The following is a 26,114-nucleotide window of genomic DNA, read 5'->3' as shown; positions in this document are numbered from 1 at the left end:
AAGCCACTAGGTGTGCTGAGCTCCTTTCTGAGTCAATCTGAAGACGGTGGCCACGAACCACTGTGTGGAACACAACCACTGCCTCGGCAAAGGCCCCACTCTCCATGGGGCAGAGAGGAAAGACCCAGGGCACGCAGGGCAGTGTCTCCAGTCACCTCCAAGGCCCCAGTGTGGGCCTTCCCGGTGCTGGGCAGTCTCCCAGCGAGGCTAAGAAAACGGGCTTTATCCCGGAGGGGAGCAGTGTTCCCGAAGGGAGGACAACCACGGGAGGAGTCCACCTCTGGTATCATGGAAGTGCTTCCTTCACTGGCCATCTGCCTGCTGCTCACCTCACAACTGCTTGCCCATCCCCTGCCTCGGGGTACTTAAATGCACCAGCTCAGTCCACCGGTGGAGAGCAGCCCTGTCCCCAAACGGAAGGGAGTCAAGAGGTCTGGGTTCCGATCCCAGAGCCCCTCGTGTGCTGTGAGATGGAAGGCGTGGTCTGGAAGCCCCGCATCTCACTGGGGAAGCAGGTGGTTGTTACCAGACGCGCAGAGATGCTGTGAGTGCAGGGGATGAGTCTCGGCTGAGTGGGAGATGAAATGCACAAAGGACCCAGCGTCGGCCCAGCACACAGTGGACGCTTAAGCGGGTGCTATTACTTAATTATGTGGCATTCACTTATGTCCCTCGTTGACCGGCTTTGGCCAACATACAGCAGCCACGCGCTGCAATCTTAGAACCAGGGAAGGTCAGAAAGGGAAGGAGGTTCTTCCGGACAAGAAAACTGGGCTCAGACAAGCTTCATTCTGGCCCAGCCCCAAAGAGGGCCAGATACAGGTGGGCACACGGTATCTCCCAATCTTCTGTCCCAGGGGGCACAAACAGCTGGCAGGACCCAGGGTAAGGTAGCTGATTGTTTTGTACAATGTGGATTTCCAGGAGCGCAAATCATGTCTTTATTCACAGCCGAGGGTCTAGTCTATTATTTCATGTGGCTCTTCCGGCCCCTTTAGCAATATCCCAGGCACTCTGCGGAGGCAAACCAAACAACAGACATCCCCCCTCTGCCCTTTCTTTCCTGTGGTTCTCCGAAGGAACGTTTCTCCCCCTCTAGCCACCTCTGAAAGCAGGCACTTCCGCCTTCTCAGGCCTCTGCTGTGCCCCATGCTGTCTGCAGAATGGACAAGCAGACTTTTCTAATAACTGAAGGAAAGCAAATGGATCTCTGTACAGCCCAAGCCAGGGGGGGGCGTTAAGCAGTCACAATCCCAACCGTAAGAGTCCGTATTGTGTAATCCACATATATTTAGCTCCGCTGGAATTTTCTGAGAAGGAGAAGCGTAAAGTCCCTGTTCAAAGACTCCAACTGGTGGGATCAAAAGTTCCGTGGGGCTGTGACTCGTGGCAATTACCAGCTCCAACCCCTTCCGGGTGGGGGTTATCTCTTAATCCCCTACAATGCTCATTCTTTCAGAAACTGGCGTCTCAGAAAGAGGCGGGTGCTGTGTGTGTGAGTTTGTTTTTAAGGATGCAGACTGTTCTTTGCTTTGTTGAAAAGCAAGCCAGGCAGCAGGAACAAGGGCAGGCCGCAGAAAGAAAAGAAGCAGCAAACCATCCCCAGACGCAGCGAGGATACGTGGCTGGAAATTCTGGAAGGTGCACGGTTGCTCACAGCAATGGCCTTCCCTGGTCACTCCCTGGTGCGTGGGGATGGTCTGTGCGCTGCAATACACCATCATTTTCTGCCAAATTCTTTCCTAAAGTGCCCCACACATTATGGGCATGACTTGTACCCACACAAAAAAAGAATGATTTATTCCTATGCACACGTTTGACCTAGGAATTATAATCTATTTGTCATCCATGATTAGTTTTTACAATATTATAGGAAGAGAATTTTTATATGCTTTCCAGTATGGAAGAAAAAATGGTAATGCTTAAGACTCAGCAGGCCTGGCTCCTTCTCCACCTCAAAATCAAATAAATTACAAGAATTCCCCTTTTCGGGTCCAGCACCTAGAACTGGCCATACAGAATCAGACGCTACTAACTGATGAGCTGTCCAAGACGGGAGAATCTGAAAACTGTACTTGCCAGACAGCAGCAAAGACATCTGCCCTCCCTAAAAATGGTCCTAACCCTTTCCCCCCAGGGCAAGGGAGTGTATTTGCTTGCGGATCAGCCCTGGAGTGTCAACCCTTTCTAAAGTAAGGGTCTGTTTGAACCCACGCAGGTATAAAGAACTCTACCCATTTCTTTGTAAAACCAACATCAAGATCAAAATGTCATTTTATTTTACAGTTCACCTGGTTCCTGGCCAGGGCAAGAGTATGAACAGAGGCCCGGCCATCAGCCTGTTCCTTCTCCACTCACCCAAGCCCCATCCCTCACCTGGGGTGGCCTTGAGCACAGGTATGTGGACACCCCACCTGCAGGCCCCAGGCCCATCCTTGGTTCCTCCTTGGCGGAGAGGTACAAACATGGGTACAGTCAGCCCTGGGAAGATGGGCCATGAGAAGGGGACTAGGCGGGCCCAGGAAGTGGCTGCCCCAGGTATCCACAATGTGGTGTAAGGGGAGGTTGGCCATGCAGCCCCACCACATAGCAAGGGCTGTGGCTGGAGGAAAGCCAGAGTGAGGCCGTCTAAACTACAGGGCCCAAAGCAGATAGGTAGTCCAGGTTTCGGGACGGTACCACCTGGCCCCCTGACCAGCCTGCTGGGCCATTTCTGGAACCACCTGACTCCTGACCAGCCTGTAGAATCGGTTCTGGGACCACTTGGCCCACTGACCAGGCTAGGGGGCCATACTTCTGGGACCACTTGGCCCCTGACCAGCCTGTGGGGCCATTTCTGGCAGTCCCCATCTCCTTCCAGGTCTCGTGTTAAACCTTCAGGCTGGAGGTGGTCCCACCCCTGCAGTATAACTGGAGGATGTATGCAGAGAGCACCAGCTAGGTGGGCAGGCTGGGGAATGAGCTATGTCGTCCCCCCGCCCCCACCACCTCTAGGAACCACATTTGAAAGGCACGGAAAGGTCTATGTTTGAAGTCACACTAGGGAAGAAAGTGATATGAAATCAGGTAACTTGTGATTAGCGAGGAATAATGATCCATCCACGAGCGGGTTTGGCTATCTATGGCTTTCTCTTCTTTCCCATTTACCGCTTATCTCTATTCCCAAGCCCATGGGGGCTATGGTCTTTAATAAAAATGCAGGTTCATGCGGGCTGTCCAGACAGAACCAGTGTTCTTACAGGGCCCAAGGGCCACATACTAGAACCCAAGATAGAATCCCAAACAGAAACCTCCCAGACCCGCTTGGCCCATCAAATCCAATTCTGGATGTCAGGTGGTTTCTCCACAGGCCTCCCCCATACATATAATCCACTATATCTGCTCACTCTCAGTTTTCATTCACAAAACACAGCCCAGAGCAGAGGCCCCAGAGGCTGGGAGTGTCTAAAGAGCCCCAGTGACGGCCCCCTGGAGTGGGTGCCCTCCTCCAGCTGCACCAGCCCAGGGCTGCCCCCAAACTCCCCTGGGGAGCACCTGACCTTGGTTACCTGGTTCTTCCACAGGAGGCTGTGTGCTGATCTCAGGTTCTGGAGTGACTTCGGGGGGCGGCGGAGGTGGGGCTGGTGGGGCTTTCACAGGAGTCGTCGACTCAGGGGTCTCGAATGCTTCTTCAGAGTCAGAACTCCTGATGCAGAGAAGAGAGGAGAAACGCAAGGTTAGGTGGGGGCCAGGGCTGAGTCTGCTCTGAGGGGCCAGGGGTCAGTGCTGCTGAGGATGTGCGGCACTTTGACCCCCCCACCCGGCACTGCCAGAATCAGGCTCACCCAATTCGACTGTTCCAGGACAGACGTGAGCAAAATCATTTCCCCTCATGATTCCCAAGAGGGAATCTCATTATCACCAGCTTTGTGCCCAAATGATATATGCTTTGAAACTTAGCTCTAAGAAAAATTCCTATTTCTGGCCTTAGTGGCAAATACAAACACAGGGGAATCTTTTGGTCAACCCTGACGCCAATTCACTCAAACTGATATTCCCAGGAACGCATTTCGATGCCATGATTCCAACACGCTGTAGGATCCCCACTCCATGAAACCAAATCTCATATGGCCTTTCTCCGCCCCGTCATTCTCTCCTGCTGCCCTTCCTTCCCAGAGCTTCTCACAACTTATTATGGATTTATTCACCTTCTAATTGTGTTAATTGTCTCTCTCATCTACTGAGCTTCAAGGCCATGATGGCAGCCAATCTGGTTTCTCACAGCATTTCTGAGCTGAAGCCAAAAGGCAGTGAATAAACATCTGTTGACTGAAAGAAAGAGAGAAAGAAAGAAAGAAAGAAAGAAAGAAAGAAAGAAAGAAAAAGAAAGGAGGGAGGAAGGGAGAAAGAAAGAAAAAGAAAGGAGGGAGGGAGAGAGGGAGGAAGGAAGGAAGAAAAGAAAGAAAAAAAGAGAGAGGGAGGGAGAAAGAAAGAGAAAAGAAAGGAGGAAGGGAGGGAGGAAGGAAGAATAGAAAGAAAGAAAGAAAGAAAGAAAGAAAGAAAGAAAGAAAAAAAGAAAGAAAGAAAGAAAAAGAAAGGAGGGAGGGAGAAAGAAAGAAAGAAAGGAGGGAGGGAGGGAGGAAGGAAGGAAGGAAAAGAAAGAAAGAAAAAGAAAGGAGGGAGGAAGGAAGAATGAAAGAGAAAGAAAGAAAGGAGGGAAGGAGGAGGGGGAGGAAGGAAGGAAGGAAGAAAGAAAAAGGAAGGAGGGAGGGAGGAAGGAAGGATGAAAGAAAGAAAGAAAGAAAGAAAGAAAGAAAGGAGGGAGGAAGGGAGGAAGGAAGAAAGAAAAATAAAGGAGGGAAAGAGGTAAAGGGAAAGAAAGAAAGAAAGAAAGAAAGAACAGAAAAGAAAGGAAAAGAAAAGAAAAGAAAAGAAAAGAAAAGAAAAGAAAGAAGGAAAGCAAGCTAGCTAGCTCACTGGAGGATGTGCCAGCGGGAGACAGAAAACACAGCCTGCTGACCCCAATGATATGATAATGACCCTCACTGCTCAGCAGGATGGTCTCACCCAGAGAACTGGCCCAAAATTCCACCCAGAGGATGCCCTTCCCAGTAATGGGGGGGGGGGAAGGGTGGGGAGCTGCTCAACAAACTAAAGCCTTGTCCTGGGCTCCAGAAAACCCAGAGTAGATGGCCCTTCTTCATCACGCCCCTTCTCCTGGGGGCTCCATTTTAAGCCAGAAAGAATGAGGCGTCCCCAGATGGTGGAGCCAGGCATGTGCCCTGAGGCCCTTGCTCAAGTGCCCAGCAGTCCACGGTCCTGGCCCAAGCTTGCTCTGAGGATGCCAGTGCCCAAGAAGCAGAGCATCACCTGGGCTGATGCCCATCTCAAGATCTTTTAAATACACCAAAAGGCCGCTTACTCATTTGCAACAAGAAAGGTAATTATCAAGAGGGCAGCTACTTAAGTTCCGGGCTGACACCGTGGCCCAGCGGGTCAATCTGGGTGAAGACGTGGAATCAGAGGGTGACGGACCAGGTGAGCATCGGAGCACGAGGTGCTCACACTGCTGAGCTCTGCAAGGGTCAGAGGACTAGTGACCTCGGCAGAGGGCAGCCTCTTTCAACGACTGTCTTGCCAGCGGGCAGAGAGAGCCAGGAACCAAGCCAATCCCTCCACCGTCTGCCGGCACAGGGAAAAAGAGCCATTTGGTGAGTTCTCCTTCAGAAAAATCTACATTGATGTTTTTACAACTCGTTAGTGGCTCATTTTGTCAGTGCCAAAGACCCCCCTCCCCCATCCCCAAGAACCCTGGCTCCTCCAGCAAAGCCACAAAGCCCTCAGGGGACCCAAAGAGATGAACAGAAACATAGGATCTGCTTTTGATGAGATCCAACGAGCTGAAGCCTGCACACTATCAAATTTCCTGAGTAAAGACTTACTCCACACAAACAGGATGGGGGCCATGCAGACCTTTTACAAACACACATTAATATTTAAAGGCCTTCGCTTTTGTGTAGGGAAGTGAAGATACACGCTTGGACAACGACAGATCGAGGTACCTGAGCTTTGCAGAGTCTGCTGACGGGCATGAAAAACACAAGGAAGTTACACAATGGAATATCAAAGAGGAATAAGAGTCTGGATCACCCTGGGGGGTCCCGGAAGTCACCCTGCCCCCCAGCACGGAATGTGGCAGGGGCAGCACTGACAAGACACACAAAGCCAACTTGCCTCTTTCCAGAACTTCCTTGGAGGGCCATCAGACTGGAGTCTCCACGGCTAGTCACTGCTGTCCACATCCACTGGGCCCATTCCACCAGAGGCCACATCCGCCAGGAGGCCAAAGCCATCTCGGCTGAAGGACGGCCTCTGTCCCCTAAATGCCCACCCCTGATTCCCTTGCCGTTGTCTCTGGGATCTTAATCTGCCCAAGATGTCAGGAAGAAGTTAGCAGCACCGCCAGTCACGGATGCTGCGAGCTTCTCCAAAGTGCAGCAGAGACAGGGGGCGAGAGGCTGAGAGCTCTTCCCCTGGCTTCTGCAACCCTGGGCCCGGGCGATGTGCGGCTTTAGAGCGCAGAGGGCCCCTGCTCTTCCCTAACAGCACAGGCAAGCAACAGGGAGGGCCGGATACTCTTGGGCTCAAGCTGCTGAATTCCAATGAGGTCTCTCCTGCTGCAGCTGCCCGGATGGCCGGAACACCTGCTCAGAAGGAACCCCCATTCACCACTGCCCAGTGAGGGAGGCAGAGGGCACATGGAGCCCCTTTGTGATTCCCTGCCTGTTTGCCATGAACCATTTCTGCATCACAACACCACCGGGCGACCGACCGGAGCACCACAAGAATGGCATTCACTTCCGGTGATGCCTGTGTTATTTTCACATTTCCGTACCCTCTCCCAGGAGCAGAGAGCAAGTTAATTAGAGGAGGCGGACGGCAGCTTTTTTAATTAGCTCTTTTTTCCCTGTTCAGTTTCCCAGAGGGCTCAGAAACATTTCCAAGAGCAGGGATTTCTGCAGTCCACCCACAAAGAGCCTGTACACAAAAATAAAGCAGCACTTTGGAGCCCCAATGCATAAAAGCAGTTCCCATCGGCTGTTTGATTTTTTTTTCTACTAGAAAAAACTAAAGTACAATAAATTCTTCGGTTAAGGCTCCACAGACTTTCAAAATGAAAGAAAAGGAAATTAACTTAATGCTGCAAAGATGCATCAGAAAGAACGCGCCACTCCAGTCTGCCAAAACGTCTCTAAATTATACGAAAATGTATTTACCAGGATATGCATATGCTATGTTCACCATATAAGTCAATATGCAAATACATGCAAATAAACCGAGAGAATGTCTTTCCATAGTGTAAAAGGTAGCTCTTAACGGCCAGGCATGAAATATGGCCCAGCACGAAAACCTTGGTAATAGTTATCATATGCTGAACTTTTTGTAATGTGTCAGGTCACGGGTTAGGTCCATTTGCGCATTTCTCTGTAATCTTCAAAAATATCCTGCCTGGCGGTGAGCAAGCCCAATTTACAGATGGCATTACTATGGGAAGCAAAGTACTTTGCCCTTGGCCATCTAGTTAGTAAGCTACGGAAGTTGGGCTCAAATCTAGAACCGTCTGCCTATAAAATCTGTGTTCTTTTCCCTGTCTCAGTGGCTCCCCAATATTTTCAACAGCAGAACTATTCTTCCAAATGAATCCTATGCATAGAGAAAAGTTGCGTTTATTTTATAAGCTCAATTTATACTATATTCTTACTACACAGTCTATCATTGGGAACAATAAAGCTATTTGACAAACCTGAAAATTTGACACTAGGGGTTGGGGATGCTAATTGCAACATGAGCTCTGTCTACCGATTTCTCCCCTGGTTGCACATTATCAGGAAAAGTCCTGATGCAACCTGATGAGTGATTACAACCAACACCTGTTTTTTAACAGCTTGCCCTGTATTCTTTAATAAGGCAGACAGGGCAGAAGAGCTACCGAAGAACAAAACTAAATTAATCCATCAGCACAAGGCAATATGCTGGCGGTCTCCAATGCCACCCAGTGTGGTGTGCACAGAAGGGAAGGAAAGATAGAAACGTATAATCCCAAGTACAGAGAGACTGTGCTAGCCACCGAAACTAAACCTGTCAAGTTCCCCGGGTGTGTGTTCGTAGAGTTATAAAGTATTTTTTCAAACATTTTCTCAGATTTCAGAGAATCTCTCGATAGTTCTGAAGTTCCACTGAGCACAGTTCGAAAACTCTGCTCCACGCAATGAAGGAATCAGTCCCTCCACAGATAACACACTGTGTTAAAACAGAGACTTATGCAAACTGTCCCCAAAGCAGGACAGCTGGCAAAGTGTAGAACCCCAGGGCCTGTTGGCCTCTGTTTTTACTTTAAATATTTTCATGTTTTACTTCCATGAACTATAACAACAAAATAGTAAAAGATCAGCACCCACACACCAATTAGTTAATGTAATATAGGTTAGCACGATATAAAATGAAGTTAGTATAATAACACGTACATACACATATACACAAAAGTATGTGTGAATGTCTATGTGTATAAACAAAACACGGGTCTCTCTTTATAAAGAGGTGATACGAATGTAGTTTTTCAGCTTATTAAATGATTATGTTTTGCTCAAGTTGCACTGGAGGTAATTCAAGGGTTTGGGGAAATAAATCTCAAACACCACAGACTGAATCTTCCAACCCTGAAGACGGAAGAAAATTTCCCATTCCAACATGCTTATCACATCCTTTGAAACAGGCAAGGAGGGACGCATGGGTGTGATGTCTGACTCTTGATTTCAGCTCAGGTCACGATCTCATGGTTTATGAGTTGGATCCCCACGTCAGGGTCTGTGCCGACAGCACAGAGCCTGCTTGGGATTCTCTGTCTCTCTCTGCCCCTCCCCTACTTGCATGCGTGCTCTCTGAAAAATAAATAAATAAACTTCAAAAAATAAAATAAAATAAACAGGCAAGGAAACTGAGGCCAGGAGAGCTGCAGTGACTTCCCAAAGTAACCAGCCCTTTCCAGCAAGGACACGACACGACATTCCATAGAACCAGCCTGCTTTTCGTCAATAAGAGACTCCTTCCTAACCTCAGTGCCCGCCCCCCACCTGGAAATCTAAAGTTACCTATACTTACATGTTATCTGATTATCAAGAAACAGTTTGTTCTTTTTTTAAAAAAATTTTTTAAATGTTTATTTATTTGTTTGTTTGTTTGTTTGTTTATTTATTTATTTATTTTCAACGTTTATTTATTTATTTATTTATTTATTTATTTATTTTCAACGTTTATTTATTTTTGGGACAGAGAGAGACAGAGCATGAACGGGGAGGGGCAGAGAGAGAGGGAGACACAGAATCGGAAACAGGCTCCAGGCTCTGAGCCATCAGCCCAGAGCCCGACGCGGGGCTCGAACTCCTGGACCGCGAGATCATGACCTGGCTGAAGTCGGACGCTTAACCGACTGCGCCACCCAGGCGCCCCAAATGTTTATTTATTTTTGAGAGAGACAGAGCATGAGTGGGGTTGGGGCAAAAAGAGAGACAGACACAGAATCCGAAGCAGGCTCCAGGCTCCGAGCTGTCAGCACAGAGCCCGACGTGGGGCTCAAACCCATGAACCGCCAGATCATGACCTGACCCAGAGTCAGAAGCTTAACCGACTGAGCCACCCAGGCGTCCAAGAAACAGTTCATTCTTAAACATTGCTAAAGGAAAGTTCTCCTAGAAAGTTACCTATCTCTATAGCAATTTCTCAGAATTCTTGTGAAAGTGAGCCTGGGGATAGAGGATTTTGTGACCACCCAGCAAGAGTGAATGGTCCCAGGGGCGCCTGGGTGGCGCAGTCGGTTAAGCGTCCGACTTCAGCCAGGTCACGATCTGGCGGTGTTCGAGAGAGTTCGAGGCCCGCGTCGGGCTCTGGGCTGATGGCTCGGAGCCTGGAGCCTGCTTCCAATTCTATGTCTCCCTCTCTCTCTGCCCCTCCCCCGTTCATGCTCTGTCTCTCTCTGTCCCAAAAATAAATAAAAAACGTTGAAAAAAAATTAAAAAAAAAAAAAAAAAAGAGTGAATGGTCCCAGCACCAGCACTCTAGAGGCGGGGAGCTTCCTCTGACATAAGCCCCACCCTCTCAGGTTCTGGAGGGGGGGGGGCCCACCTGAGCGAGTGGTGCAAGTGCCCCCCAGCCTCCCTCCCCCTGACCAAACCCAGGGAGAGGCAACAGTGCTGGCCCAAAGCCCTGCATCCATAGGAGGCTCACGTCCTCCAGCCCCAAAGACCACCGGCCATCCCTGAAGTGGGGGAGATCTTCCAGAAACAAAAACGGAGCTCTCGGCAGATCAGATCACCTCCTTCATCTCTGCATCTAAGAGTCTGATGGATTTGTGAGTGACAGGGTGTTTGTGAGACTGCTCTCCACTAAATTCTATTCATCAAAATATTCCACTTTAGACAGGCTTGTCAAGAAATGCGGTCCTTGCAGGAACACGTGTGCATACTCTCTCTCTTGCTCTCTCTCTCTCTCTCTCTCTCACACACACACACACACACACACACACACACACACACACACACACTTCCCTCCTGCCTAAAACAACTTGACTGGTAATTTTTTGGGGCTGACTGAACAGGGTCTTTCACTTTAATGTGCCTATCATGCATATAGAAAAGGATTTTGTGGGGCGCCTGAGTGGCTCAGTTGGTTAAGCATCTAGCTTCGGCTCGGGTCACGAACTCGTATTTCTTGAGTTCAAGCCGCATCGGGCTCTGTTCTGACAGCTCAGTCTGGAGCCTGCTTCAGATTCTGTGTCTCCCTCTCTCTCTGCCCCTCCCCCACTTGCACTGGATGTCTCTCTCTGTCTCTCTCTCTCAAAAATAAACATTAAAAAAAAGAAAAGAAAAAAGGGATTTGCTCTGCAATATCACTCCTTAACATTTAAGTCAAGGGAGAACATTATTTCAACACAACCAAGAGCTAACACCCTTCCTGGACTGTCGGGTGACTGAGTCAGGTGCCGTCTTCCATGAACACAGCGCTGGGTCTGGCAAGCCGGGCTGCTGCTAGAGTCTTCCAGGCTCACACTCCAGGGAAAATCAAAGCAGGTGACAGCACACTTCTCCCAAGATTCCCAGCACGTAGCGTCTGTGGGGTTTATGAGACAGCTCCCATCTTCGGATACAAGTAGCTGTCACTTGGCTACTTAGGGATACCATCAGGGCTCAAGGGATATTGGCAATCAACACATTGGCCGTTTCGAGGTTAGATAGCATCCCCGGCGAGGGAAGTGGCATGGTGAGGCACAAAAGCACACATAAATAAACAACCCACCCAGATCCCATGGAATAGATGGGGGAGGCAGACAGAATCCCCCGAAAGGCGGTCAGGAGACCCACAAGCAATGAACGTCTGCCACGGAATTCTTTCCAGCTATGTCACGCGCCATTAGAAATTTGGGGAAATGGGGGCGCCCGGGTGGCTCAGTCGGTTAAGCATCCAATTCTTGGTTTTGGCTCAGGTCACGATCCCACGGTTCGAGCCCCGCATTAAAAAAAAAGAAAGAAAGAAACTCGGGGAAGTGTAATTTGCTAGCAAACTGCGTCTTCTCTTTTATTTCATCACAGCTACCGATTTGGGCATGGAGGGGAAGCTGGAGCTTACGCACGACGTGGGAGGGCCGTCCTGCCAGACCGTCTGTGGACAGAAGTGGGTCCCGGAGGACGCAGGGACTCTGAAAGTCACGCCGATCTGGACTCTATCCTTCCTTCGAGGTGTACACAACCCATAAACTCCAGGGTCAGGGGAGTGTTTCCAGAATGGGGGAGGCTCGGTGCGGCATTGTGCGTGTGTGGGTGCACACACAGGTGCCCAAGGGAACATCCCATCCCCACACACTTAGTTTTAAAACGGACTTATGTGCAATGATACCAGGCGCTGAGCAAGAGAGGCTCTCCAGTGGCTGAGCGCCTTCCTGCAGGCGGTGTGAATGCAGGCTGAGTCAGCAGCCCCAGGCTGCGGATTCCACCTGTTTGTAAGCGGATGCTGGAGAGATGCCAGAATGCCAATCGAGTCTCAGGAGAAATAAAGAAAGAAGGGAGACTCGGCTACCCTTTAATTCCCTTGCCTTCTGCAATGATATCCCTGACATCTCATCTTTGTAGCTGAACTCTTGGCTTGGGTGACTTTAGTTGGAATCGTTAAACTCAGATTCTGAAAAATCTAACTGGAAATAAGATATTTATGGAGGCTAGCTAGAAAAAAAATAGAACACACAGAATTGAGGGAGCCTCTGAGAGGCGCCTGGGTGGCTTAGTCAGTTAAGCATCTGACTCTTGATTTTGGCTCAGGTCATGATCTCATGGTTCATGGGTTCGAACCCCACATCAGGCTCTGTGTGGACCGTGCAGGGTCTGCTTGGGATCCTCTCTCGCCTTCTCTCTCTGCCCTTCCTCTGTTTGCTCTCTCTCTCTCAAAAAATACCATAAACTTAAAAAGAAAGGAGCTTCCAATAGATCATCACCAAGAGGCCTTCCCTTTTCTCTAGGAACAACTCCAGACCATCCTACCTAGTCAGACCGTTAACAAGCAAACAGTATCTCACCCAGGTGAGACACAACCAGCACCCAAGTAAACACATAAATATCTGTTCAACCAAGCACGCTGAAAATCCTGTATGGTACTCAGTGGAAAGCTCTTCTGGTCTTGTCCAAAAACATACTTTTCCTTCTTTTATATACTATCCTAACGGGTTTGCACTATGATTCAATGTGCATGTGTAAATGTCCCCAAAATTCACATTGAAACCTAATTTCTAATGGGATTAGAACAGGAGTAGGGCCCTCTTAGAAAAAGAAACCCCAGAGAACTGCCTTGTCCCCTTCGGCCACGTGACTTTACCGTAAGAACACGACCATCTATGAACAAGGAATCAGGCTCTTGCCAGTCACCAAATCTGTTGGGGCCTTGATTTTGAATTTCCCAGCCTCCAGAACTGTGGGGAATAAATGGGTACCGTTAAAGCCATCTCATCTGTGGCACTTTTGAAATTTTTTTTTTTACCTTTTTATTTATTTTTGAGAGACAGAGAACGAGCAAGGGAGGTGAAGAGAGAGAGGGAGACACAGAATCCGAAGCAGGCTCCGGGCTCTGAGCCGTCAGCACAGAGCCCGACGCGGGGCTCGAACCCACGAACCGCGAGATCACGACCTGAGCCGAAGTCGGGTGCTTCACCGACCGAGCCACCCAGGCGCCCCATGTGGCACTTTTGTTATATCAGCCTTAACAGACGCAGACAGTTTGGTACCTAGTTTCTGAAACCAAAGCAAGTCAGAGGGGCAGAGAAGATAGGTGCACAGAGAGCATCTATCAAGACTGAGTGATCCATGACATAGAAAAACCATGAAAGAAGATGCAAGTACTCAGAAGGAACTGTAATGTCTGGTCAGCCCCTAGGGTTTCCCCAGCACCTGGCAGGTAACAGCCCCTCCCTCAGCACCGCATACTGATGACGCGGGCATGCTGGGTTCACATGTACCGTCAGGAGAGCTCCAAGTAATAAGTAGGAAAAACAGCAAATTAAGGAATTGCATACAGTAGGAACTGATCTGGGACATCATAATTATGTATAAACACAAAGAAGTATACATAAACACATAGGCCCACTTACATAACACATATATACCTATGTAGAGACAGAAATATATGCACATATAGGCAACATATATGTTGTTTTTGGATTCAGAAAAAGGTATCTCAGCACAATTATGTGTTTGCCTTGGTAAAAGGGCAGATGCTGGCCTGAAGAGGGCAGAGCCCAACCTCGCTGCTGGGGACACCAGGGGCCTTCCCAGATCCGTTAAGCACGCCCTCCCAAGCCTATCTAGGTCCAAGATGCAAAGAACGGAACGCAGTGGGGGCCCGATTAGCTGGACTATGTCCAGGGAGACGCGGTACAAGGAAAGGAGCCAGCAAGGACTTTGGAAAAAGCGTGGCAGTGGGAACACAGCCTTCCTCTCTGAACAGCCCAGGGCAGACGCACCCACCAGGGACCTGCCCCTTCACGTGCTCCCACACCCAGTGAGAAGCATCTATTCTGGTTTTTTTTTTTTACTTTATTTTTGAGAGAGAGAGAGAGACAGAGAGCGCGCGAGCGAGCACAAGTGGAGGAGGGGCAGAGAGAAGGAAACAAAACCTGAAGCAGGCTCCAGGCTCTCAGAGCCGCCAGCACAGAGCCCGATGCGGGGCTCGAACCCACAAACTGCGAGATCATGACCTGAGCCGAAGTTGGACGCTTAACCGACTGAGCCACCCAGGTGCCCCAAGAAGCACCCATTCTGCCTCCCTGGCTCACCTTCCACACACAAGCATCCTTCTGATTTCAGGGTGGTTTCCCAGGCAGTACCTGGGCACCAGGATGGGGGCGCCTCAACCAAGGACTGCCCACCCCAGCCAATTTTACACTTTGTTCCTCAGCTTCCTCACCCCTCCTCCCATCTGACCCTCACAACAGGTGAGGCATGTGGACACCATTCTAAGACAATTTCAGCAGGACTTGTCTGTCACCTATCCCGAGCCGAGCACGTGGGCAGCCGCGTCAGACACAGCAGCTACCTGCTCACAAGACGCTCACATCCTTCTGGGTCCTGAGGAAGAGAATCCGGAGCCAAAGGGCCCAGTGACTCAAGAAGGCGCTCAGAGCCCGGCAGGGGCAGAGCTGAGACGAAAGCACGTGTCTTGTGCTCCTTGTCCCAAACGAAGCAGCTTCCTCTGCGTCCCAATGGCTGGTCTGCAACTCAGTCTCCAGTACATTTGGGTGCCGTCGGTTTCCAGGGCATCCTCAGCTCCAGGGTGATGGATCAAACGGGGTTTTGGCATCTAGATCCACAACCGCCCCATGGGGGCAGCCAGCCAGGCCAGCCTGGGTCTCCTGCCCTCTGCCCTCCTCACTCCTGCCCCCCTGTTCCTCAGCCACACCTTAACCTGTCCCCTCATTTGGCCATCGAGTGCGCATCCAAGAGGCCCCAGCCCTGCCCTCCTGACTATAACCGTTTGAGTTCCTACAATCTACTTTGGGTAACAGGGGAGGTTGTGGGCCACCCAGACCCCTGGGGTTGGCCACATGCCCTCTGCAGGGCGGTTGGGTCAGCCCCTGAATTCTGCTGCCCGTACTGATTCACACCTTGGACCAAAGGCCATAGCATCATGGGGTCAAGGGAGACTCAAGTGCTGACTAAGCTCAAAGCAGAGTCTTTCAAAGGGGCCACGATTTGATTTCCACTCAGCAGAGCAAGGGTGGCTCCGGCCTCAGCATTCCCGGCTCCTCAGTTCTTCACGTCTAAAGTGGCCTCACCTAAGTGTCTGTCTGTCTGTCTCCGTGTCTATCTCTGTGTGCCTCTGTCTCAGACTCTGAATCCGGCTGGGCCTCCATCTGCTCTGGAGTCTCTGTCTCAAGGGTTGCCTCTCTCTCCTCTGCCCTCCCCTCCCCCTGTGTGAGTGTGTGTGTGTGTGTGTGTTTGTGTGTGAGCACGCATGCACACGCCGTCACCTCTTACCTCCCCGTTTCCCTCCCTGTTTCTAGTCAAAAGGCGGAAAAGCATATTTGGAGGCTGTCCTGCTTATCTGAATCGTGCCCTTTCTATCAATAATTAAAGCTCATGTGTTTTGACTTTGTAATTCATCATTTAAAATTTTGCCTTTAGAGTGGTCTTTTAAAGCCTTGCAAGTTATTATTAACGATAGCAATGGAGGGGTGCCTGGGTGGCTCAGTCGGTTAAGTATCTGTTGTTTTTGGCTCAGCTCATGATCTTGCAGTTCATGGGTTTCAGCCCCACATCAGGCTCTGAGCGGACAGTGCAGAGCCTGCTTGGGATTCCCTCTCGCCTTCTCTCCCTGCCTCTCTCCCACTTCTCCCCACCCAACCCCTGCAAAAAAAAAAAGAAAAACAAAAAAAACCTTAGGAAAAAAAAAAGCATGATGCTTCTTTAAAAATAAAATAATAGCAATGGACAAAGGATTTGAGGGCTTTTGCTGCATTGGACATTAACATCCCTAGAGTCCTCTCTTCCTAATGTTTCAGCGTAAATTCATTACTGAGTCACACCAAGGTTGCTTTTAACAAATACATACAGTTGACCCAATGAACAATGCTGGGGTTAGGGGCACTGACTCCCACATGCAATCAAAATCCAAGTATAACTTTTGACTCTCCAAAAACTTGACCACTAATAGCCTACTGTTGACCAGGAGGTTTACTGGTAACATAAACAGCTGGTTATCACATGTTTTGTATGTTGTATGTATTACATGCCATATTCTTACAGGAAAGTAAACTAGAGGAAAGAAAATATTAAGTAAATCATAAAGAAGAGAAAATATGTTTATAGCACCAAACTGCATCAAACAACAACCACCACCACCACCACATGTATATGGGGCCACACAGCACAAACCCGTGTTGTTCTAGGATCAGCTCTACGCACCATACGGGTAGATTTCAACCACTTTGTTAAGCCCTGAGCAGCCCAGGAAGCCTTGTGAGCTCCTTGTGAGATCCAAGCAGCTGGGATTATAAATCACAGCATCACACCCTCCTGCTGAGACTGCTGACTTTGAGCCAGCCTCCGGAGACCCTGAAGCTTTGCTAACTAAGAGAACTAAACTCAGAGAGGCTTTAGTTATTGTTAGATTTCATTTACCTAAAAATCAGTAATTCTCTGGGTCCTGCCCGGAGGTGATATTCAACCAATACCCCCCACAGCCTCTCTCCGCGAATCACAAAGACAAACTCTCCCCTAAAAATTCTTCCCCGGCTCTGCTAAATAAATGGCAATGTGCAGTCCACCCTGAGTCTCAACCACGATGTTGCAACTAGAAACAAAATGTACGAACCTGGCCTTGGGATGGCTGTAGTACTTTAGTAAAGCCCATCGTTTAGAAAGTTTTAAAAACCCTTTTTCTATCAATGTCTGCAAACAGTGCTTTTGTACAATAAAGAAGGAGCACTTAAATCTTTTGTCCCTTCCTTCCAATCGCTTTACAGAACCAAAAGGAAAATAATGGCTTGTAAATAGCATGCCAGTTGCAGAGAAGTATTGTTCAACGCCTTGCAAACATGCATTCCTAAGGCATTGCCTGCATCAGGATATTTTTCACGCCATTCTCTCATATGCAATGCAGCAACAATGCTCAGTCTTTGACATGCTATTAAAGAAATTCTGAACAGATAAAGTCTGAAGTAGAGCATGCTCTTCATATATAATATCTAAATTATCTGAATCCGTTAATTTTGTAGAAGACAGCACAATATTTACAAAATATAAAAATGAGCATTTACAGATCTGGCTCCAAAACCTCATGCTCTGCCACTTGTGAGGGGGGCAACTTCGGACAGGTTCCTTCACACAACCTTGACCATGGGCCCAGCTCCTCCTCTATCCAGTGGGAGTACCACCGGCCACACGAGGTTGCTATGAGAAGTGACTCTGTACTCACACAATGCCAGGCATCTAGAAAGCGTTCACTCTCTCCGGTCCTTAGTGTGTTAAAATTCTATAACCAAGATTATTGTACCTTTCACCCGAACAGAACCAGAGAAACATAAAGCATAGCCCTACTTTCTTTAAAGCCCCCTGTAGTCAGGGGACAGCTCTACCAATGATTCATGAGCAAGGAGAAAAGATTATGATTTTCTTGCTCCTCCTACACACCCAACACCCCCCTCCCCCGGCTCTCTTTCACACACACACACACACACACACACACACACACGCTGCTAAAAAGGCTGTGGGCGAGGAATTGTAAAATCAAGCAATAAATTTCACTCGAGTATTTACCGAATTAATTCACAGCCACTTTGGCAGAAATTCTAATCAGCAAAGTAGATGGTGTGCTGACTTAGTTTGTTCTGGGCTCCGGGGTGCACCTAGAGTTTCTCTCTCTTGCATTCCGTCAAAGAAGACGGACATGAAGAAGGAAGGAGGAGCCGGTAATCACAGAGCTGGAGAAAGAAGGTTCCAGGCAGAGGGAACCACAGGATGAAGGGCCCTGAGGTGGGAAGGAGCTTACCAGGTGCAAGAGGCAGCCTTAGTTATGGCCCCCAGGAGGAGGAGAGACCCAGGAGGAGGAAGTCTGCCATGAGGAGCTGGAAAGCCAGCAGAGGGCTTCAAAGGGGGAAGGACTCCCCCAGATGTATGGTCTTCAAAGGCCACCATGACAGCATTAGGGCAGCAGTGGGGGACTAGGGCAGAGCCCATCCGATCATCGAGGGGACAGGAGTCCAGAGACAAAAGGTGGGGCCGTGCACTAGACCAGCAGCGGCAGTCAAGGTGAGGAGCAGTCATACTCGAGACACACGTGGAAGGTTAAGGAGAAAGCTGAGATCCCAAGTGTGCTTTCAAAAAGTTTTGGCTAAAATAATAAGTATTTACTTTTTTACTGTCAGTACTATGGATGCAAGCAAGAAGATTGTTTTTCTGGACTCCAAGAGTCAGCTCTTACACTGGCCAATTCAATAACGAAAGTATCAGAGCCCTAATCAGTGGTTTAAATATGACAAGGCTGATAAGGAACCTCAGATTCCAATTACATATGACGATGCTCCATCGAATGGATCCAATTTCCCACATCCAACAGGCAAACTGCCTCAAGGTTAAGGGTTTGGTGACAATAACCCAATTGACTTAAAACAGACCCTCAGAGCTGACCTTCCTGCCACTATACTACTCAATTTGATGATAAAAGGAACAGAATGAGGTAGAAATCGGACAATGGCACCTGCCTATTTCTATTCCTCAGGCCTTTCAAGCCCTCTGACTTCTAAACCAGCACCAGACTTCTCTCTCTCTCCTTTTTAGGACAAGGGCCGCTTTGTGCTTTGTTTTCTCACATCTCTTGCATCAAAGGCTCAAAGTTTTCCCTTATCTCAAGGTTCCTACGATTTTTAAGAGTCATGCTTCTGGCTCCAGTTGGCATCTTAATGAAAGCTGACTTAGATAATTAGGGGTTTATCTCTTCCTTTATTTGTCGCAGGCCACGTTGACAGATCAAGCCATAGAAGAAAAGGAAGGAATCAAGGAGTTCACCTCGGTTTGGGCTCCCACGGCTGGGAGGAGGTGGTGAGCGCATGTGCTCGACGCAAATGGAGAAGCTGACAATTTTTGCCCAAAACGAAGATGGAAAAGGTCTGACTCTTGACATTTCCACATCACGCTTCCTTCAAAAGCCAACCCCATGGGGGGGGGTGGGGGTGGGATTCATCTGCTTGGTTTAGGTGGTAAAGTTCAACACAACACTGAAAGGATTGGCCAGCTCAAGATCAGACTCGATGATGGAAATCCATCGACCAAATCATCATTCCACAGCCTCTAAACTTAAGTCAATAGAAAACCCACAGCAAAGACATCAGTGATGGAAAACCAGCATTTCTGCCAATACTAAAATACTGAGATACAGAAAAATAACCAGCCACTCATTCCCCAGGCACCCTTTCAAGATGGAGGCCCCACAAATCCTCGGTTTTTTCGCCTAGACACCAATTTTCACCCCGGGACGTGGAAGCAATGCCTCAGAAAGAGAAGGAAGGAGAGAGACGAGGAGAGAACCCACGTCACTCAGAGCAAGGGATTCTCAGCAGGTAGAGGGTGCCCTTCTGTGGACGTCCAGAGGTGAGCCGACCCCTCCTACCCCCGTGCATCAAGTTTTCCAGCTTAGCTCTTTCCAGGTCCCAGAGAAGAGGAAATGCAGACTGCTTCCTGATGCGTGTGCCCCAGGTAAACTCAGGGCTTGGGGGGCCTCTCAAAGACTGAGATGCTGCTCCTTCGTCTACCCGGAGAATTCTGAGTGCGCAGTCCGGGTCTGGAGCTCCCACAGGAGCCTGGAGCCTGGACACCCTCGCGTCCACACCACCCCCCAAATCCCTTCTTCCTGCTGCAGAAGAATCCCACTGGCTTGGTCACAGCTCACCAGGCCTGGGCCTTAGCCTTTCCCCATTTCATTGTCCTCTCTGCTTAGAAAACCTCAGTGGGGAGCCTCCCGTCCCTTTCTAGTTTCAGAGGGTCCCGGGCACAGACCCCTCATCACCTCCTACAGCTGCATCTTCCTCTCGGGGTTGCCTTTCTCTCCCTTTCAGCCTCCCGACACGCCGCTCTTTCCAAAATCCTTAGGTTCCTGGGGTGCCTGGGTGGCTCAGTCCACTGAGATTCCAACTTCCACTCAGGTCATGACCTCACGGTTCGTGAGTTCGAGCCCCGCGTCAGACTCTCTCTGCTGTCAGTGCAGAGCCCATCTCGGATCCTCTGTCTCCATCTCTCTCTGCCCCTCCCCCATTCTCAAAAATAAACAAACATTAAAAAAAAAGGGGGGCGCCTGGGTGGCTCAGTCTGTTGAGCGTCCGACTTCGGCCCAGGTCATGATCTCACGGTTCATGAGTTCAAGCCCCACATCAGGCTCTGTGCTGATAGCTCAGAGCCTGGAGCCTGCTTCAAATTCTGTGTCTCCCTCTCTCTCTCTGCCCCTCCCCTACTTGTGCTCTGTCTCATTTTCTCAAAAATAAATATGAAAACTATAATAATAAAATTTAAAAAACAAAATCCTTAGGTTCCTACTGCCTTCCTTGTTAGCTAACCGGCTCCGCCTGCCTGCACACACATTCTGGCTTCCTAGGGTCAGACCCTAGGCTGGCTTTTAATTCTATAAAGAAGGACCCATACAGAGGCCACCCAGTGTCTTTTTTTTTTTTTTAACGTTTATTTATTTTTGAGACAGAGACAGCATGAATGGGGGGAAGGTCAGAGAGAGAGGGAGACACAGAATCCGAAGCAGGCTCCAGGCTCCGAGCTGCCAGCACAGAGCCCGACGCGGGGCTCAAACTCCTGGACCGCAAGATCATGACCTGAGCTGAAGTTGATGCTTTAACCGACTGAGCCACCCAGGTGCCCCCACCCAGTGTCTCAAGTAACACATCTGGAAACTCCGAATTCTAGTCACTTGTGTGACACAGACCAAGATGAAGAAACAAAGGTGAGCTGTTTTCTCCTTTTCTCTTCGAACCTAAACCCAAATCTGGTCACGTGACGCCCCTCTTAACTCCTTCAGAGGCTGTCCGAATTCCTCCGCGCCTCACGAGGCCTTCCACGACTTGGCCCCTGACGTTTTCCTCTGATCCCGCCTCCCGCTCTTGCTCTGTGCACTCAAGCCAAACCCCACACCCTGCCCTCCACCAGTCCCCCAGGCCTTTCCAGCTCCTCTGCGCTTTCTCTCGCTGCTTCTTCCTGCCCAACAGAGACCTGCTCAGAAAGGCTCAGCGGAAGTGTCCCCTCCTCCATGCAGCCCTCCATTATTTTATCCCCGCTGAACGTTTACCAGTGAAATATTACATCTGAGTATGAGGGAAATACTGCCCAGGGCCCCTGAGTGTCGGGCAATTTATACCGTCTCCAGGAAAGCCTGTACCCAATCACCCCCATACCCCTGGTTCCCTTCCACACACCATGCCAGGATTAATTTAATCCCTGACTTTTATTATTTTTTTTATTAAAAAAAAATTTTTTTTTGTTTATTCATTTTTGAGAGAGACAGAGCATGAATGGGGGAAGGTCAGAGAGAGAAGGAGGCACAGAATCTGAAACAGGCTCCAGGCTCTGAGCTGTCAGCACAGAGCCCGACGCGGGGCTCGAACTCACGGACCGCGAGATCGTGACCTGAGCCGAAGTCGGCCGCTTAACCGACTGAGCCACCCAGACGCCCCAAGCCCTGAGCTTTAGAAGAGATGGTTACATTTGGAGAGGTTGGAGAAAACCAGTTTTCAGGAGATTATGAATATAACACAACATAGTATAGCATTGTATGATATGATACGATATAATATAAGTAATATAATATAATATAATATAATATAATAAATATGATGTAATATGGTGTAATATAATTAATACAATATATATTTCAAGCATAGATTGGGAAATGCACAGCATAAAGCCAGGAGAGTGAACACAGGGCGGAAAGTGTGTTATTCGAGAAAGCCCATCTGAGCAAACTGGTTTCTGAGGTTCAGCACCTTTTCCACTTCACAGGCACTAAGGGGTTTCCTTGAAGAGTGACACTAATGCATCCTTTGGCACAAAGCGGCAACATTTCAGGGTTTCTTCAGCAGACTTCACTAGGAATGATGCTATATATAAAAAACTAAAACTAAAACTAAAAGCCACAGGCACAGTACTCAAACATTTTATTTGTCATTTCTTCTCCAGAGTCCCCAACATGAGCATGCATTCTTTTTTATCTGTAGACTCAACAGAGAGGGGGATGGGGTATCGGCCCCATTTCACGGATGTCGTAACTGAGCCTCCAAGGGCACCGCGTGGACCCGCAATGCCACACGCCCAGGAACCCAGGACAGCTTTGCACTGAGCCAGTGCTGTGGCCCACTAGCTTTCTAAAGGTGGAATTTGTCGAGCTTTATACTGTTCCCAACAGTGGAGCTGGGCTGGCCGGTGATGACCCGCGCAGGCTCTCCCCGCTTTTTCTTGGGAGCAGTAGGTCAGTTCATCAGGCACCCCCTCAGTCCAATGCCACCCAGCTCTCTGGTCCATGTACGATATGCTGGTCACAGACAGGGACCCACAGTCACACGGTCTTCCAGTAAGGAGAAAGAACCCTCCTCTGGTCCACCGAGGTCACGTGAAGGGCCAGGGCTCAGGGCCTACATGAGGGAGGGAGAAAGTGGCCAGAAGAACACTGCTGGCTACAGCCTCCGCTCAGCCACCTGCCCACTGTCCTGTGCATGGGAGCAGATGGCTGGTGACCACAGGGCCCTGGCTCGACCTCGCCGTGACTCTGGAGTCTGGGGGCAGCCCCAGGACCGTGCAGTTAGACTGGGTGCTAAGAGCTACCCCCCAGAGAGGGGTGGGCGCCAACACACCCTTGTCTCATCTGTCACTAGAACAAATGGACGTGACAGACATCAGGAACAAACACCTCTCCACTTCTCAAGCCCTGCTTTCCCTCATCCTCATAGACAGCACCTCCAGGTACCATCTGCCACCAAGGTACGCCTTGTCCTTTCTTACCTGGAGCCCTTTCCCACTGACTCCACTTCTGTCTAGCATCAGATACCATCAACAGCAAAAATCCTGGGGGAACACTGCCGGAAGCTTCCAGCCAGGCCCGACGGCCCTCCTCCTGCCCCTTCCCCTTCCCCTTCCCTCTGCTTTAGGTCACGTATCTCCAGTCTGGTGACTTAAGATATTCCCTACAGGTGTCAAAACACCTAAGAGCTGTCCCAGGAGCAGGCTCGCCTCCCACGACACCCCAGTGAGGGCAGGAGACACGAGCTGAGCTGTTCAAGACCAGTCCAGAGGCCAGCCAAGCACCCCAGTGCTCCCCAGGTTCCTCGCCTCCCCGATGTGGCTCTAGGTCCGTGCAGACAGTCCCAGAGGCCGTGGCACTCAGCTCCCCCAGCAGCTGCAGCCTCAGGTCAGAGAGGGAGCCCGAGGCAGCCCCAGGTGTAGGTCCCCTGCCGTACATCAAAGAAAGTGATTCTTTTTTTTTCATTTTTTTTTAATGTTTATTTTATTTTTGACAGAGAGAGAGAGAGAGAGACAGAGCACAAGCGGGGGAGGGGCAAAGAGAGAGGGGGTGACAGAATCTAAAGTAGGCTCCAGGCTCTGAGCTGGCAGCACAGAGCCCGACGTGGGGCTCGAACTCACAGACCGCGAGATCATGACCTGAGCCGAAGTCGGACGCTCAACCAACTGAGCCACCCAGGTGCCCCTCAAAGAAAGTGATTCTAAAGGCCACCAACTCTATTGCTCTAGGTTGTTCTGGGGTTTTTCTCAGTTTTGTTTGTTTGTTTGTTTTTGTGGGGGAGAGGGGTCCTTTTTTCCAAAGCCATCTTGATAATCACTGCTGGAAGAACCCTACCTGTCAGTCATAGGACACATACGTTCTCTCGTCTTTAAGTTACTTCACATGGTTTTTGTGCCTTCCACCCAAGGTACCCGGCTAAGTCCACAGGCAGAGCCCTTCTGAGGAAGGAACGTTCTGGGTGCACCTCCGCCCAGGGACAGCCCCTCAGACCCTGTGTTCCTGGTCATAAAACTTTCCGCTTAGACTTAGAGACTTTGCCAGTCACTGGTTTAGGAGGAAGCGAAACTCGATGCCGACTAGACTCGGGCGGTAGTGCCCCGCGGGCCGGGCTGGCATTACGCTCCCGCCCCGCTGCCTCACACACACTCTGCCCTCCGGCCCCTCCTCCTCCTTCCCCAAGAGCAGAGTCCCTCGGACACTGATGCTGTGATGGCCTCTTCCCCCCAGCCCTGCCCTTCAGTGTCTTGGGGCCACTCTTTCTCCCCTCGAACATTAAGGGAAATGAACACAGTCACAGGACCCACTTCCGAACGAGGCTGGGCCAGGAAATCCCACACACAACCTACAAGTCTACAGATGTTTTCCCTAAAGCCAGGCCAGCCTCTCCGCCTTCTTCCTGGAAAATACTCACAGGGCACGCCAGGCATGTCCCTCCAAAGTAGAACAATTAGCCACCAGCAACTTCCACCAGGGCCCTGGTGAATGGCAAAGAGGAGTAATTCTCAGATGCTGGAGCCCCTTTGATCAGACTGTTCCTGAAGGTCCCGAGACCCAGATCTGATCCCCATTAAAGGTGGTGCTTGCACGGGAGAGCTCCAGGAGACACGGCGACCCGCCACACACAGGGTGGCAAGTCTCACTGTGACACTCTCTTCCACTGGACTTTCTCCCCCAGCCCAGACAGAGAGCAGCCCTAGCTTTAACAAGTGTCAAGCTTCAACCTCGACAAATGCCGTATCTGTAGCCACTGCTCACTCAGGATGAACAGAATAAATAAACAGCCACCTTTCTTGGAAACTTATCTTTAGAACCTCCCTGAGGAGAGGGGAGGAATCAGAAAACCAAAAAAAGAAAAATGACAGTTTAGAGCAAAGACGCACGCTAACTGTGGGCTCTGTGCTGACAGCTCTGAGGCTGGAGCCTGCTTCAGATTCTGTGTCTCCCCCTCTCTGTGCCCCTCCCTCACTCACACTCTCTCTCCCTCTCAAAAATAAACAAACATTAAAAATAATAATAATAAAAATAAATGCATATATTTTTTTAGCAAACTGGAAGTTAATGGGAAGAGATTAAAAATTTTGACTACCTGAGTCATGCTCAATAAAGACCAGCAGGCCCTGGATGGCTCAGTCAGGTAAGCGTCCGACTCTTAATTTCAGCTCAGGTCATGATCTCACAGTTGGGGAGATCGAGCCCCAAGTCAGGCACCATTTCTCTCTCTCTCTGCCCCTCCCCGGCAGGTGCACACACTGGCACTCAAGCTCTCTATCAAAAAAAAAGAAAAGACCAGCAAGAAAGGCCTGAGTGGTGTTTCACCAATGATGTGCTTGTGGAATTTGAAACAAGGTTGCATTAAGAATAAGCCCCCTGTGACTTCTCAGGCCCTGATGGCTCAGCTATAAAGTTCTCAGACTCCGAGTCTCCACAAACACCCCGGAGTAAGTGAAGCCCAGATGCCCACGGCAAACTGGACCCAACAGCCTGAGTCGTCAGCGTCAGCTGTACAAGGACACAGAGCAAACTGAGGATGGGGCCTCCCCACCTCTGCCCCTACTCCTGCCCCCCCTACTCCTGCCCCCACCCCTGCCCCCATCCCCAGCTCCCACCTCTACCACCCTACCCCCAGCCCCCACCCCTACCCCTACCCCCCACCCCTGCCCCCATCCCCAGCTCCCACCTCTACCTCCTTACCCCCAGCCCCCACCCCCAGCTCCCACCCCTACCCCTACCCCCCACCCCTGCCCCCACCTCCAGCTCCCACCTCTACCTCCTTACCCCCAGCCCCTACCCCCAGCTCCCACCCCTACCCCTACCCCCCACCCCTGCCCCCATCCCCAGCTCCCACCTCTACCTCCCTACCCCAGCCCCCACCCCTACCCCCCACCCCTGCCCCCACCTCCAGCTCCCAATGCTCTGCCCAGAGCCAGAGGCTGCTGCTGCTTCCATTTAAGGACAAAGCAGAGTAAACCATGGAAGTGGCCAACCCAGAAACAACCGTTCTAAGTAAGGAGCGCTCGCAGGTGCAAAAAGAGCTC

At 50.0% G+C, this 26,114-nt stretch overlaps 1 protein-coding gene across 4 annotated transcripts in view; it reads right to left on the bottom strand.

The window, feature by feature from the left end:
- The window catches only part of TACC2 (transforming acidic coiled-coil containing protein 2), a 201,522-nt gene that overhangs the window by 49,753 nt on the left and 125,655 nt on the right, over positions 1–26,114 (bottom strand). For 2 of the 4 annotated variants that reach the window (XM_047825484.1, XM_047825485.1), the window contains one exon: positions 3,549–3,685. In XM_047825484.1, coding sequence (XP_047681440.1) covers positions 3,549–3,685 — 137 coding nt within the window. Of the gene's footprint in view, positions 1–3,539; positions 3,686–26,114 lie in introns of all 4 variants that reach the window. The other 2 variants (XM_047825486.1, XM_047825488.1) reach the window with 1 other exon arrangement.

The sequence above is a fragment of the Prionailurus viverrinus genome, chromosome D2 (genome assembly GCF_022837055.1).
Source record: "Prionailurus viverrinus isolate Anna chromosome D2, UM_Priviv_1.0, whole genome shotgun sequence".
Taxonomy (NCBI): Eukaryota; Metazoa; Chordata; class Mammalia; order Carnivora; family Felidae; genus Prionailurus; species Prionailurus viverrinus.
Note: the sequence above shows the minus strand (reverse complement) of the source record. Positions and strands in the feature narration are given on the sequence as shown.